This window comes from Tupaia chinensis, unplaced genomic scaffold (assembly GCF_000334495.1).
Source record: "Tupaia chinensis unplaced genomic scaffold, TupChi_1.0 Scaffold138060_1, whole genome shotgun sequence".
NCBI classification, from domain to species: domain Eukaryota; kingdom Metazoa; phylum Chordata; class Mammalia; order Scandentia; family Tupaiidae; genus Tupaia; species Tupaia belangeri.
In genome coordinates, this window is record NW_006197961.1 from 1,511,229 (window position 1) to 1,524,632 (window position 13,404).

The following is a 13,404-nucleotide window of genomic DNA, read 5'->3' on the forward strand; positions in this document are numbered from 1 at the left end:
GGCGCCGGGCCCTGCCGCTAAGTTATTGGCCCCAAGCCACGCTTTTCAACACCCTCTCGAGTTTCCGGCTCTCTGATTCATCAGTGTGGACGTCCATCAAAAGAAACTGAACCCTCAAAGGTAGCGGAGCCCGTCACTCCCGCAAGGAAGCGGCGGGCTAAGAATAAAGGGGTGGGACCTAAGAAGCCAGGATTGGTTTGTGAGTCTAAAACCTGCCTTCTGGTTCGACCAAAGGGACGTCAATCTACCCCAAAGCTTTGCCGCGCTCTCAGGCTGGAGGCCGTACGCATGCGCAACACGCAAGGCCGGATGGGAGTTGTAGTCGGCGCCTACGTATTTTAAATGTCTTACCGAATTAAAAAGTGGAGAAAGGAAAATCTCTTTCTTCAGACTTCTCCGGCTCTCGGTGAGCCAGTTTCTGGTGTCTGTCGTTGACGTCACGGAAGGAATGTGGTGACGCAGCGCCGCCTTCTGTGACGTCTGCGACTGAGGCTGTGCTCTCATTTCGATGACGTCACCGGGCGCGCTTCTCCACGGCCCTGGGCATTAACGAGGGTGGGTGGGGCGCAGGAGGCCGAGGATGGGTTCGATTCCAGGTCTCGGACACGAAGCGACCTCCTCCTCCACCTAGGCGGATTTTGAAGCTCTGCTGCCGCGCCCTTTCCCGCCTGCCCGCCCCATCGGGCCGGGAAAGGTCACAGCTTCCGAGGCGACAGCTGCTATCTCGGTGCTGCAGGCGACACGGCTGCCCCCGGGAAAGGTCTCCTGCTGGCGGGGACTTAATGAGCTTCATCAACCGCGGGCGATAAGCAAAGGTCAGCGCCCGGCCCTTTCCAGGGGAGCTCGGGCCGCCCAGCAGGGCTGAGACCCACAGCGCCCACCCCCGCAGCGCCCTCCATTCCTGCCTCAGTTTCCCTAGGTCGCTGGGCACGATCGGAGGAAAAGCAGAGACAGAAGCAGGTCCTGGACTAGCGTGATCATCACAGGGGGGGTTGCAAAAGCTTGAGTCATCCGGATAAAAAAATATTCAAAAGCGTTCTTTTTATGTTATCAACCTTGGTGGGAGAAAAAAAATCCATGAGAAACTATCACAATGTTAAGATAGGATCCGTGAGCGCTGGGATGAGGGTCAGGTGAGTCCGGTAAGTGGGATTGGCTCTCATCTTCAAAAAAAAAAAAATTTTTTTTAAATTTTTGTAAGTATTCGTATTATTTTAACTTTATTTATTTATTTATTTATTTATTTTAATTCGACCAGAGAGAGAGAGAGAGAGAGAGAGGGAATGTGAGAAAGCAAGCCACCAGGTCTGGGACTCGAACCATAGTCAGCCATGTAGGTGTCCGACTCCCCTAACCACCATGCCACCTGCTGGTCCCAGAGAGCATTTCTTTGGAAATATATTCATAGACTGGACTCGTGGCCTAGTGTGAAAGAGCTAGATTCCACCTGACTAACGGCAGTTCGAATCCTGGCTCTGGTGGTTTGAAAAACGCTAGGTGGGTCTGTGCACGTGTGCCTAAAATCCCAAGAGAAGAACAGAGCAGAAGGGATTGAGATGTGGCCATCACACCCCCCTCCCACCCTGGGGTGATTTCTCACTTTCCCTCTCTGTCTCTCTCTCTCGTGAGCACACTTTCGTTGTACCAAAAACAAAACCAAACCATCACACCTCATTATACCATTGGAGGTAGCTCTCAAACAATTCCCTGCTGGAAAAAAGTAAGGACGATCTTGTGTTTTCCTTAGTAGCTATGTTTCATGGCTAAGAAGAATGCTAGTTTGGGGGAGTGGGGGCAGCAGGTGGTGTGGTGCTTAAGGTGCTGGGCTCCTACATGGCCAACCACAGTTCAAGTCCCAGACCTGGCATCTTGCTTTCTCACGTTCTGTGTCTCTTTCTGGTCTAATTGAAAAATAAATAATAACAAAATTAGATAAATAATTCTTTTTTGGGGGGAACCAGCAGTTAGCATAATGGCTATGTCGCTGGACTTCCACGTAGTTGACCACGGTTCATGTCCCGGACCCGGTGCCTTAAACTCACGCTGGGCACATATGCATGCGTGCCCAAGATCCCGAGAGGAGAATGGAGGAGCCGGGACTGCGGCGTGACCATCCCCCCTGGGGGGTGATTTCTCACTTTCTGTCTCTATGTCTTTCTCTGTCTGTCTGGTGAGCACACACGCCCTATAGCGAAAACCTCTCAAAAAAAAAAAAATTCTTTTTTTTTAAAGGGGGAATGAATGAAAGGATTAGAAAATATCTGGAAAAAAAAAATCTGGCAAATGTAAAAATACACAGGGGTGGCAGGTGGCGTGGTGGTTACGGTGTGGACTCCCACATGGTTGACCGTGGTTTGAGTCCCAAACCTGGAAGCTTGAAATTCACATCAGGCACTTCTGCATGTGTGCCCAAAAATCCCAGGAGGAGAAGGGATGGTGGCATGGCCATCCCCCCCACCCAGGGAAGATTTATCCCTCTGCCTCTCTGGCAAGTACACATTCCCTATAGCAAAAAAAAAAAAAAAAACTCTCTAAAAATAAAAAGAAAACTAAAACACAAGGGGGATGATGTTGAGAAATAAGAGAAGCTCAGGGCACAGGAGGGTTTGCTGGTTATAGAAAAGCAGATGTCACTGCGGTGACTGTCACCACCATTAGCTGTAATGGAGCTCAGCGTCACAGCCAAGGGACAAACAGACCTGGAGGGGGGTGTCCTGGCATGGGACAGTAGGAAGCTCACAGCTTTTCCTAGGACACATTTTGCTCAACGGTTAAAGCTGGCTCTGACCAAATCTCTCCACTTCGCATCCGGGTTTACAGGGAATGGAGAGACGTGGGAAAGGTCAAAAGAACACACTGACAAGCGACAGGCAAGCCCAGGAGGTGGGGTGACACGCAGGACAACTGTCCCAGTCTCCAGCAAGGTAATCATTGACAAACAAAAACAAAGGCGGGGTCAGTCGGTGGCGCGGGGGCTAAGGCACTGGACTCCCGCATGGCCAACTGTGGTTTGAATCCCACATCTGGTGGCTTGTTTTTTCACTCTTCCCCTCTCTCTCTCTGACTCTCTCTGGTCAAATTAAAAATGAATCATAATAATAAATAAAATAATTCTTTAAAAATGAAGAAAGAGGAGGCCAACAGGCGGTGGGGTGGTTAAAGTTATTGGACTTCCACATGACTGACCATGGTTCAAGTCCCGGACCTGGCAGCTTGCTGCTTCTCTCTCTCTTTCTTTGTCCCTCTCTGGTCAAATTAAAATAAATAAAGATACATTTTTAAAAATTCTTTTTTAAAAATGGGAACCAGCAGTTAGCATAATGGCTATGTCGCTGGATTCCCACATAGTTGACTGGGGTTCACATCCTGGACCCGGTGGCTTAAACTCACACTGGGCACGTGTACGTGCGTGCCCAGGATCCCGAGAGAAGAGTGGAGGAGAAGGGATTGCGGCGTGACCATCCCCTCTGGGGGGGTGATTTCTCACTTTCTGTCTCTCTGTCTCTCTCTCTCTGGCGAGCACACGTGCCCTATAGCAAAAACCTCTCCAAAAAAAAAATGCATAAAGGGAATATTTTAAAGATTTTTTTATTTTATTGGTTATTATTATTATCAAGATTATGACTTAATTACACCAGAGAGAGAGAAAGAGACATGAGAAAGCAAGCCGCCAGGTCTGGGACTCGAATCAGAGTTGGCCATGTAGAAATCTAGCACCTTAGCCACCATGCCACCTGCCGGGCCCATGTAAAGGGAATTTTGATAAAGGGAGATTTCGGTATTTGTTTAGTGAAAAAATACAGGAGGCTGAGTCCGCTGGTGATGTGGTGGTTAAGTCACCTGGATCCCCATGTGGTCTGCTATGTGGTTCAAGTCCCAGACCTGGTGACTAAAAAACATGGTGGGTATGCCCAAAATCCTATGAAGAGACTGGATGAGATTGTGGTTTGGCCATCCCCCCAGAGGATGGGAGGTGCTGTCTCATTTTGTCTCTCTCTCTCTGTCTCTCTCCTGTGAGCATATACACCCTTTAGCAAAAACTAAAGCAAAATAGGACCAGCAGATGCTGTAGTGGTTACATCGCTGGACTCCTATGTAGCCAGCCACGGTTCTAGTCCCAGACCTGGAGGCTTGAAATTCATGCTGGGCACAGGCGCTTATGTGTCAAAAATCCTGAGAGGAGAATGGAGGAGAAGGGATTGCAGTGTGGCCATCCCCCCTGGGTGGTGATTTCTCATTTTCTGTCTCTGTCTGAATCTGGTGAATGCATGCACCCTATAACAAAAATCTCTTTAGAAAAAAAAAAAATCTTGGGGACCAGCAGGTGGCATGGTGGTTAAGGTGCTGGACACACCCACGTGGCCTACCATGGTTTGAGTCCCAGACCTGGTAGCTTGCTTTCTTACTTTCCTTCTCTTCCCCCTCACCCATGTGTGTCTCTCTCTGGTCAAATTAAAATAAAATGAATGAACAAATAAAAAAGTAAACAAAATATAATTTAAAAAAAAAGAAAACTAAATGAAACAAGACAAAAAAAAAATTAAAAACCAAACAATTCTTTTCCTACAGTTCTGGAGGCTGGAAGTCCAAAGGAATCGGCAGTCCACACTCCCTCCACAACCTGTAGGGGAGAGTCCTCCTGGTTCTTCCAGCCCCTGGGGACTCCAGGCTTCCTTGGCCTCTGTCATCGCATAGAATTTTGCATTCTGTCTGTGTCCTCAACTCTTCTGTCTCTTATAAAGACACTTGTCCCTGGATTTAGGTACCTTGGATAATCCGGGATGATCTCATTGAAAGGATCTTAATTCCATCTGTGGAGACTGAGACCCTTTATCCGAATAAGAGCAGAGTCATGAGTCCCAAAGGCTAGCAAGGCTCCTCACTTCAGGAAAGGGCTGGCTCCACAAGACAGCAGCAACGCTCTGCTCAGAAACCAACCTCAGGGCTAGCAGGTGGCATTGGTGGTTAGGGGCACTAGACTCCCACATGGCTGACCACAGTTCGAGTCCTGGACCTGGTGGCTTGCTTTCTCACTTTCCCTTTCTTTCTCTCTCTGTCAAATTTAAAATAAATAAATTTTTTAAAAATTGTTTTAAAAAGAAGCCAATCTCTTGGGGCTGGCAACTGGTATGGTGGTTAAGGGTGCTGGACTCCCACATGGCTGACCGTGGTTTGAATCCCAGGCCTAGCAGCTTGCTCTCGTGCTTTCTCTTTCTCTCTCTCTCTATCTTGCTCTGTCCCTCTCTGGTCAAATAAAATAAATAAATAAATACGATTAAAATAATTTTTTTTTTGGAGAGGTGTTTGCTATAGGGCGCGTGCGCTCGCCAGAAAGACAGAGAGAGAGAGACAGAAAGCGAGAAATCACCCCCCAAGGGGGATGGCCACACCACAATCCCTTCTCCTCTGTTCTCTCGGGATCTTGGGCACACACGCACACACGCCCAGCATGAGTTTAAGTGACCGGGTCCAGGACTCGAACCATGGTCAACTACATAGGAGTCCAGCGACGTAGCCATTATGCTAACTGCTGGTCCCAATAAAATAATTCTTTAAAAGAAAAAAAAAAAAGCCATTCTCAGGGCCAGCATGTGGCATGGTGGTTAAGGCAATGGATTCCCAGGTGGCCAACCATGGTTCAAGTCCTGGACCCAGCAGCTTGACTGGAAATTATGCCAAAGGCGTGTGTGTGCCCAAGATCCCGAGAGGAGAATGGAGGAGAAGGGATTGTGGCGTGGCCATCCCCCCTGGGGGGGTGATCTCACTTTCTGTCTCTGTCTCTCTCTTTCTGGCGAGTGCATGCGCCCTATAGCAAAAACCTCTCCACAAATTAATTAATTAATTAACTAAAGAATATAATGCTAAATAAAATGAAATAAAATCATTATAGAAAAAGAAAACATTTAATTTCCCAGAGAATGCATATGGAGAAAAAAAAGACACAGAGATTTCAAATTTTTCTTGCATCACATCACCTCGTACTTTCATCCCAACGTTCCCACGAACTTTTGGAAGTCCCCTCCTAACTTTCTGCAAGGCACCATTCAACCCACCCCACTTCCTGGGTGCCCTGGGGGTGTGGGATGCTTTCTATAATTTCACAACCCAGGAAGCACGTCTGGCTGATTATGTCTGTCCTCTGTGAGCTCAGAGCTGTACGGGGCGTTTGTTCAAGGTCATGGAAGAACCGGATTCCAATCCAGCTTGACGGAGTCTGAAACGCTGATTCGCTTGTCGGTGAGACATAACAGGCGTCTCAGGCCAGCCGGCGTCTTGGTGGTTGGGGTGCTTGACTTTCACATGGCCGACCACGGTTCGAATCCTGGACCTGGTGCCTTCAAAATCACACTGGGCATGGGGCTGGTGGGTGGTGTGGTGGTTAAGGACGTTGGACTCCTACATGGCTGACCATGGTTCAAGTCCTGGACTTGGTGACTTGCTTTCTCACTTTCTCTCTCTCTCTCTCTTTCTGTCCCTCCCTGGTCAAATTTAAATAAATAAAGTTAAATAAAATAATTTTTATTAAAAAAAAAAAAAAACCACCAGGCACGTATGTGGGCATACTTGGAATCCCTGGAGGAGAAGGGATTATGGTGTGGCCTTCTCCTTGGGACGTGACTTCTCTTTCTCTCTCTGGTGAGCACACATACCTTCCAATAGGAAAAAGAAAGAAAGAAAAGGAAGAAGTGGAGGTGAGGGTAGTAAATGGTGTAGCTGTTATGTCACTGGACTCTCACATAGGAGACTATGATTCGAGTCCCAGACCCGGTGGCTTAAACTCACGCCAGGCGCGTGTGCGTGCGTGCCCAAGATCCCGAGAGGAGAATGGAGGAGAAGGGACTGCGGCGTGGCCAGCCCCCCTGGGGGGTGATTTCTCGCTTTCTGTCTCTCTGTCTCTCTGTCTCTCTCTTTCTCTGGCAAGTATTAAGTCCCTAGAGCAGAAATGTCTCAGGGCCGGCAGGTGGCGTGGTGGTTAAGGGCTCTGGACTTCCACATGAGCGACTGCAGCTTGAGGCCCCAGATCTGGTGGCTTGCTTTCTCACTTTCCCTCTCTCTGCTCAAATGTAAAATAATAATAACAATAATAATGCATCAAAACATAAAACAGAGTGGATTACTCATCAGGCCTTTCCACACAATCCAGGCAGCCGTGACCCCGGTCATCTGGAGCGCGGTACAGCAGACATGACGGTGTCGTCTGGATCGCTGCTCTTGGCCTTTGACCCCCGGGGGAGGGGATGGGGCGTGCAGGCCAGGCGTGTGTGCTGAGAAGAGGACAAAGGAATACAGCTCTCTACCTCTGCTCCACAGCTAAGTCCCACCTACCGCAGGCCAGAGGCCGGGGTAGGAATTTGATGCGCTCAATGATTTTTTTCGTTTGTTTGTTTGTTTTCAGTTTTTGCTGCAAAACTTTCCTTCAAGAGAGAGGGAAAGTGAGAGATCCCCCCCCCCTCAGGGGTGATGTGTCCATGCCACATCCCTCCTCCATTCTCCTCTCAGGATTTTGGACACACACACACGCACACCTATTGTGCTTTTCAAACTACTGGGTCTGGGACATGAACCGAGCAGTTCTCCATGTGGGACCCACCTGCCTGAACTACCGTGCCACCAACTAGCGCCTTCACATGCTCATTCGCCAGGTAAGAAAACCAAGGCACAGCAAGGTTATGTGGCTTACCTAAGGACACACAGCAAGAAAGCAGCCAGAAAAAAAAAAAAGTGTTTTCCTTTAAATGGGACCAACAGGTGGCATGGTGATTAAGGCGCTGGACACTCCCACATGGCCAACCAGAGTTTGAGTCCCAGACCTGGTGGCTTGCTTTCTTACCTTTCCTCTCTGTGTTTCTCTCTGGTCAAATTTAAAAAAAAAAAGGGGGGGGGCAGAACTGGGATCTGGGATTCGAACTAGGCCTGCTTACCACCTGTGTCCCTGTTCTGTTTTTTTTTTTTTTTTTGGAGAGATTTTTGCTACAGGGCGCATGCGCTAGCCAGCCAGACAGAGAGAGACAGAGAGAGAGAAAGCGAGACATCCCCCGCCAGGGAGTATGGCCATGCTGCGATCCCTTCTCCTCCATTCTCCTCTCAGGATCTTGGGCACGCATGCACACGGGCCCGGCGTGAGTTTTAAGCCACCGGGTCCGGGACTCGAACCGTGGTCGACTACATAGGAGTCCAGCAACATAGCCATTATGCCAACTGCTGGTCCCACTGTTTTTCTTTTTCATGAGAATGATCTTATTTAACTTTATTTATGTATTTATTTAAATTTGACCAGAGAGGGACAGAGAGAAAGCAAGCCACCAGGTCCGGGACTCAAACTGCACATGGTCATGTGTGATTCCAGCATCCCTAACCACCATGCTACCTACAGCCCCCCCCCCCCATTATTCTGTTTCTAAACTGAGATGAAATTGACCAAACACAGAGTTAACTCATTTATTTATTTCTTTTTGTATATGCCAAAGGACATGTGTACTCACCAGAAAGAGAGAGAGGGAAAGAACGCCCCCTTAGGAATCATACCGATCCCTTCTCCTCCACCTCTGCCTTCTTCCAGAATAGTGACCACGCACGCACGTATGCCCAGCATGTTTCTCGACCACAAAATTATTATTATTTTACTGTTTTTGCAATAGGGCATGTGCATTTGCCAGAGAGAGACAGTGAGAGGGAAAGTGAGAAATCATCCCCTGGGGGGAAATGGCCACACCACAATCCCTTCTCCTCCATTCTCCTCCCTAGATCTTGGGCACGCACGCACACGCGCCTGGTATGAGTTTCAAGGCACCAAATCCAGAACTCGAACTGTGGTACTCCATAGGAGAGTCCAGCACCTTAACTACGATGCCACTGGCTGGCCCAAACAAAATTATGATTTTTTAAAAAATAATTATTTAATTACATTTGTTATTCTTATTTTTTTTTTTTAATTTGGCCAGCGAGAGAGACAAAGAGAATGTGAGAAAATAAGCCACCAGGTCCAGGACTCAAATCGCACTTGGCCGTTGTGGGAATCCAGCATCTGTTTTTGTTTTTCTTGAGAGGTTTTTGCTATAGGGCGCGTGCGCTCGCCAGAAAGACAGAGACAGAGACAGGGAGACAGAAAGTGAGAACTCACCCCCACTGGGGGGATGGCCACGCCGCAATCCCTTCTCCTCCATTCTCCTCTCAGGATCTTGGGCACGCACGCACACGCACCTGGCGTGAGTTTAAGCCACTGGGCCCAGGACTCGAACTGCGGTCGACTACATGGGAGTCCAGTGACATAGCCATTACGCCAACTGCTGGTCCCGGAATCCAGCATCTTTAACCCCCATGCCACCTGCTGGTCCCTAGTTTTTAATCATGGTAAACAACACAAAACAAAAGTCTACCGATGGCATGGTGGTTGGGACAGGTGGGTCCCAAATGGTATAGGTTCATGTCCCAGGCCTGGTGGCTTGAGAAACCCACCAGGCCCGTATGCATATGTGTCCAAAATCCTGGGAGGAGAATGAGAAGGGATTGCAACATGGCCATCCCACCTGGGGGGTACTTTCTCGCTCTCTCTCTCTCTTTCTCTCCAGCAAGTGCACACTCCTTATTACAAACTAGGAGGAAAAAAAACCTTTTTTTTTTTTTAAGTTATAGCAGTGTTGGGACCAGCAGATGGTGGAATGGTTACATCGCTGGACTCTCACATAGTCGACCACGGTTTGAGTCCCCGACCCAGCAGTTTAAACTCACGCTGGGCATATGTGGGTACGTGCCCAAGATCCCAAGAGGAGAATGGAGAAGGGATTGCAGCGTGGCCATCCCCCCAGGGGGTGATTTCTTGCTTTCTGTCTCTGTCTCTCTGTCTCTCCAGCAAGTACACAGGCCCTATAGCAAAAATCTCTCTTAAAAAAAAAAAAATAGGGACCAGCAGGTGGTGTGATAGTTAACAAGAGCTGGATTCCCACATGGTTGACCACGGTTCAAATCCTGAAACTGGCAGTTTGCTTTCTCTCTCTCTCTCAGGTCGAATTAAAAATATAAATAAATACAAATAAGTAAATGGATAAATCAACTTAAATAAAATAATTCTTTTAAAAAATGATAGCTGTGCTTGGCCCATCACGTAAGCATGTCTCTCTCACAGGGGAGACAAATACATTTTATATTATGCTGGAGAGGTCTGGAACCCTGGCTCTGAAGGGTTGGGTCTTGCCCTCCCACCTCACTCGGCGGGGAGATGTGTCTCTGGTCTCTGCAGATTAGAGACCTCTTCGCCTGCGTCTGTCACAGCCGGCCATGCACCGGGCCACGTCACCCCCTTGCTAAGGAAAGGTTATCACTTGGTTGGAGAAGCGGGAAAGGTCGGGTTGGCGGGGGTCGTGCGCACCTCGTTTCTGCTGGAAGAGATAAAGGACGCCTCTCAGCCTCCTTCCGACCAGGCTGGGGGGAGCTCCTCGGTATAAATAGGGGACCCGGAGGAGGAAGGGACGCGAACTCCCACTCGCGGCGGAGGCGTCTCTGTCCGTCATGGCCAGGCGCGCTCTGCTGTCCCTGCTGACGCTGTGGGTGCTGGCTGGGGACCTGCCGCTGGGGCCCGGGGCCCGAGGCCCGCCCTGCACCGTATGGCGTGAAGCTCTGCGGCCGCGAATTCATCCGCGCCGTCATCTTCACCTGCGGGGGCTCGCGGTGGAGACGCTCGGATTCCCTGGCCGGAGAAGCTGTGGGTGAGGCTGCAGAGGGCGTGCATCTGGGTGGACCCGGGAGGACACTCGGGGACGGAGTAGGGTCCCCCCCTTTATCCAGCCGGGGCTCAGGTGCAGGCAGGCACAACACCCTCTGGGGCTAGAAGACAGTGGAGGAGGACCAGCAGGTGGCGTGGTGGTTGAGGTGCTGGACTCTTACATGGCTAATGGTGGTTCAAGTCCCGAACCTGGAGGCTTGCTTTCTCCCACTTTTCCTCTCTCTCTCTTTGGGCAAATATAAAATAATAATAATGGGAGGACCAGCAAGCAGATGGTGTAATGGTTACATCACTGGACTCCCACGTAACACTGGTTCGAGTCCCAGACACAGCGACTTAAAATTCACATCGGGCTCGTGTACGGGGAGACCTGGACAAGAGAATGGAGGAGAAGGGATTGTGGTGTGGCCATCCCCCACCCCTCCAGGGAGGGTGATTTCTCAGTTTCTGTCTCTGTGTCTCTGGAGAGCACACATGCCCTATAGCAAAATCTCTGTCTACAGAATAATACTAATGATGATGATGATAGTAATGGGACCAGCAGGTGACATGGTGGCTAAGGTGCTGGACTCCCACACGGCTGACCGTGGTTCAAGTCCTGGACATGGCAGCTTGCCTTCTCACCCGTCTCTGTCTCTCTCTGGAGAGCACATGTACCTTATAGAAAATTTACATATCTATATATCTATATATACTTAAGAAACACTTTAAATACTCAATAAATGACTACTACTATTTTGAGTACAATCATGTGCCGGACATTGTTTTAATTTTTTTTTTTTTTGAGAAGTTTTCGCTATAGGGCACGTGCGCTCGCCAGACAGACAGAGACATAGAGACAGGAAGCGAGAAATCACCCCCCAGGGGGGATGGCCACGTCGCAATCCCTTCTCCTCCATTCTCCTCTCGGGATCTTGGGCACGCACGCACACGCGCCCGGCGTGAGTTTTAAGCCACCGGGTCCGGGACGCGAACCACAGTCGACTACGTGGGAGTCCAGCGACATAGCCATTACGCTAACTGCTGGTTCCCTTAAAATTTTTTTATGGGTATTAACACCTCTTCTCCTTATAAAACGTGGCAGTTATTACGCACTCCTTTGCAGACAAGAAAACTGAAGCCCGGAGAATTAACTTCTCCACTCACAGTTACAGTGAGGAGAGGCTGGGTTCCTGCCCGGTCAGCCTGGTTCCCCAGGGCATGCTTTACACCACCAGGTCCTCAATCAAGAAAGAGTAGAAAGAGGGAATCAGCAGTTAGCGTAATGGCTATGTCGCTGGACTCCCACGTAGTTGACCATGGTTCGTGTCCCGGACCCGGTGGCTTAAAACTCACACCGGGCGCGTGTGCGTGCATGCCCAAGATCCCGAGAGGAGAATGGAGGAGAAGGGATTGCGGCGTAGCCATCCCCCCTGTGGGGTGATTTCTCGCTTTCTGTCTCTATGTCTCTCTCTGTCTGTCTGGCAAGTGCACGTGCCCTATAGCGAAAAATCCTCTCCAAAAAGAAAGAAAGAAAGAAAGAGTAGAAAGAAAGAAATGACAGGAGACTAAAGGCAAGCTCAATAAGACTGAAGAATGCATCCAGCAATGCCGGTAGCAGAATGAGATTCGAACCCAGGACTGAGTGGAATCCAACGCTTGAACTGTGAGGCTGGGTCTCGAGAGCAGAGAAGCAGCCAGGTCTGCCAGGAGCCAGGATTCTGGCTGTGGCGGTGTCCGAACCCCTTCCTGTGTTTCCCCCTTCAAATATCTTTTTTTTTTTTTTGAGAGATATTTGCTATAGGGTACATGATTTCGTCCGAGAGACAGAGAGACAGAAAGCGAGAAATCACCCCCCGGGGGGGATGGCCACACCACAATCCCTTCTCCTCCATTCTTCTCTCGGGATCTTGGGCACGCATGCACATGCGCCTGGCGTGAGTTTAAACCACCGGTTCCAAGACTTGAATCACGGTCGACTACATGGGAGGCCAGTGACATAGCCATTACACCATCTGCTGGTCCCTCATTATTATTATTTCTTAAAGAACTTATTTCCTTAATTTTCTTTCTTATTTAATTTGGGCAGAAAGGGAGAGAGGGAAAGTGACAAGCCGCCAGGTTCAGGACTCAAACCACGGTCGGCCATGTGGAAGTCCAGCGCCTTAACCACCACGCCCCCTGCTGGCCGCTGTCTGAACCCGTCTCATCTTTTGCAGGCGATGCCTTCTTGAACGCGGAAGCCGATACAGACCGCCTGGCTGGAGAGCTGGATGAGGCTGTGAGCTCCAGCGAGTGGCTGTCCCCGAACAAGTCCCCCCAGGCCTTTTATGGGGGGCGACCTGGCTGGCAGGGAACCCCAGGGGCTCCTCGGGGCAGCCGAGATGTCCTGGCTGGCCTGTCGGGCAACTGCTGCAAATGGGGGTGCAGCAAAAGTGAAATTAGCAGCCTGTGCTAGTGCGGGGTTAGGGTTAGGGTTAGGGACCCTGGCGGGGCTCAGGTCTGGGAGCCTCGCGCATCCATTGGTCTGCAGGCTCCAGAGACCAGGCGCCGGGGGGCCCCCCAGCACAATCCCTCACCCCAACCCACCACCCTCCACCCCCTCTTTGCCTTCCAGCCCCTCTCCCTCCAGCCCCCCTGCCCCATCCCTAAGACTGGACCTGGGGGATAGCGGGTCCAGACAGTGGGTCCTCCCCGCCCCGCCC

At 50.0% G+C, this 13,404-nt stretch overlaps 1 protein-coding gene and 1 long non-coding RNA gene across 2 annotated transcripts; both read left to right on the forward strand.

Moving 5' to 3' along the window:
* The first annotated feature begins 423 nt into the window (after positions 1-423).
* Positions 424-4,980, forward strand: LOC102495803 (uncharacterized). The gene is made up of 3 exons (XR_336362.3): positions 424-815; positions 2,821-2,924; positions 4,570-4,980. It is a non-coding gene; the product is annotated as an uncharacterized LOC102495803 (long non-coding RNA).
* Positions 4,981-10,506: 5,526 nt separating this feature from the next.
* RLN3 (relaxin 3) lies at positions 10,507-13,397 on the forward strand. Its single transcript, XM_006161009.1, is given in 3 exon segments — positions 10,507-10,563; positions 10,565-10,703; positions 12,919-13,397. Coding segments are annotated over 3 exon segments (435 nt in total). The 3' UTR covers positions 13,158-13,397.
* Positions 13,398-13,404: the final 7 nt, after the last annotated feature.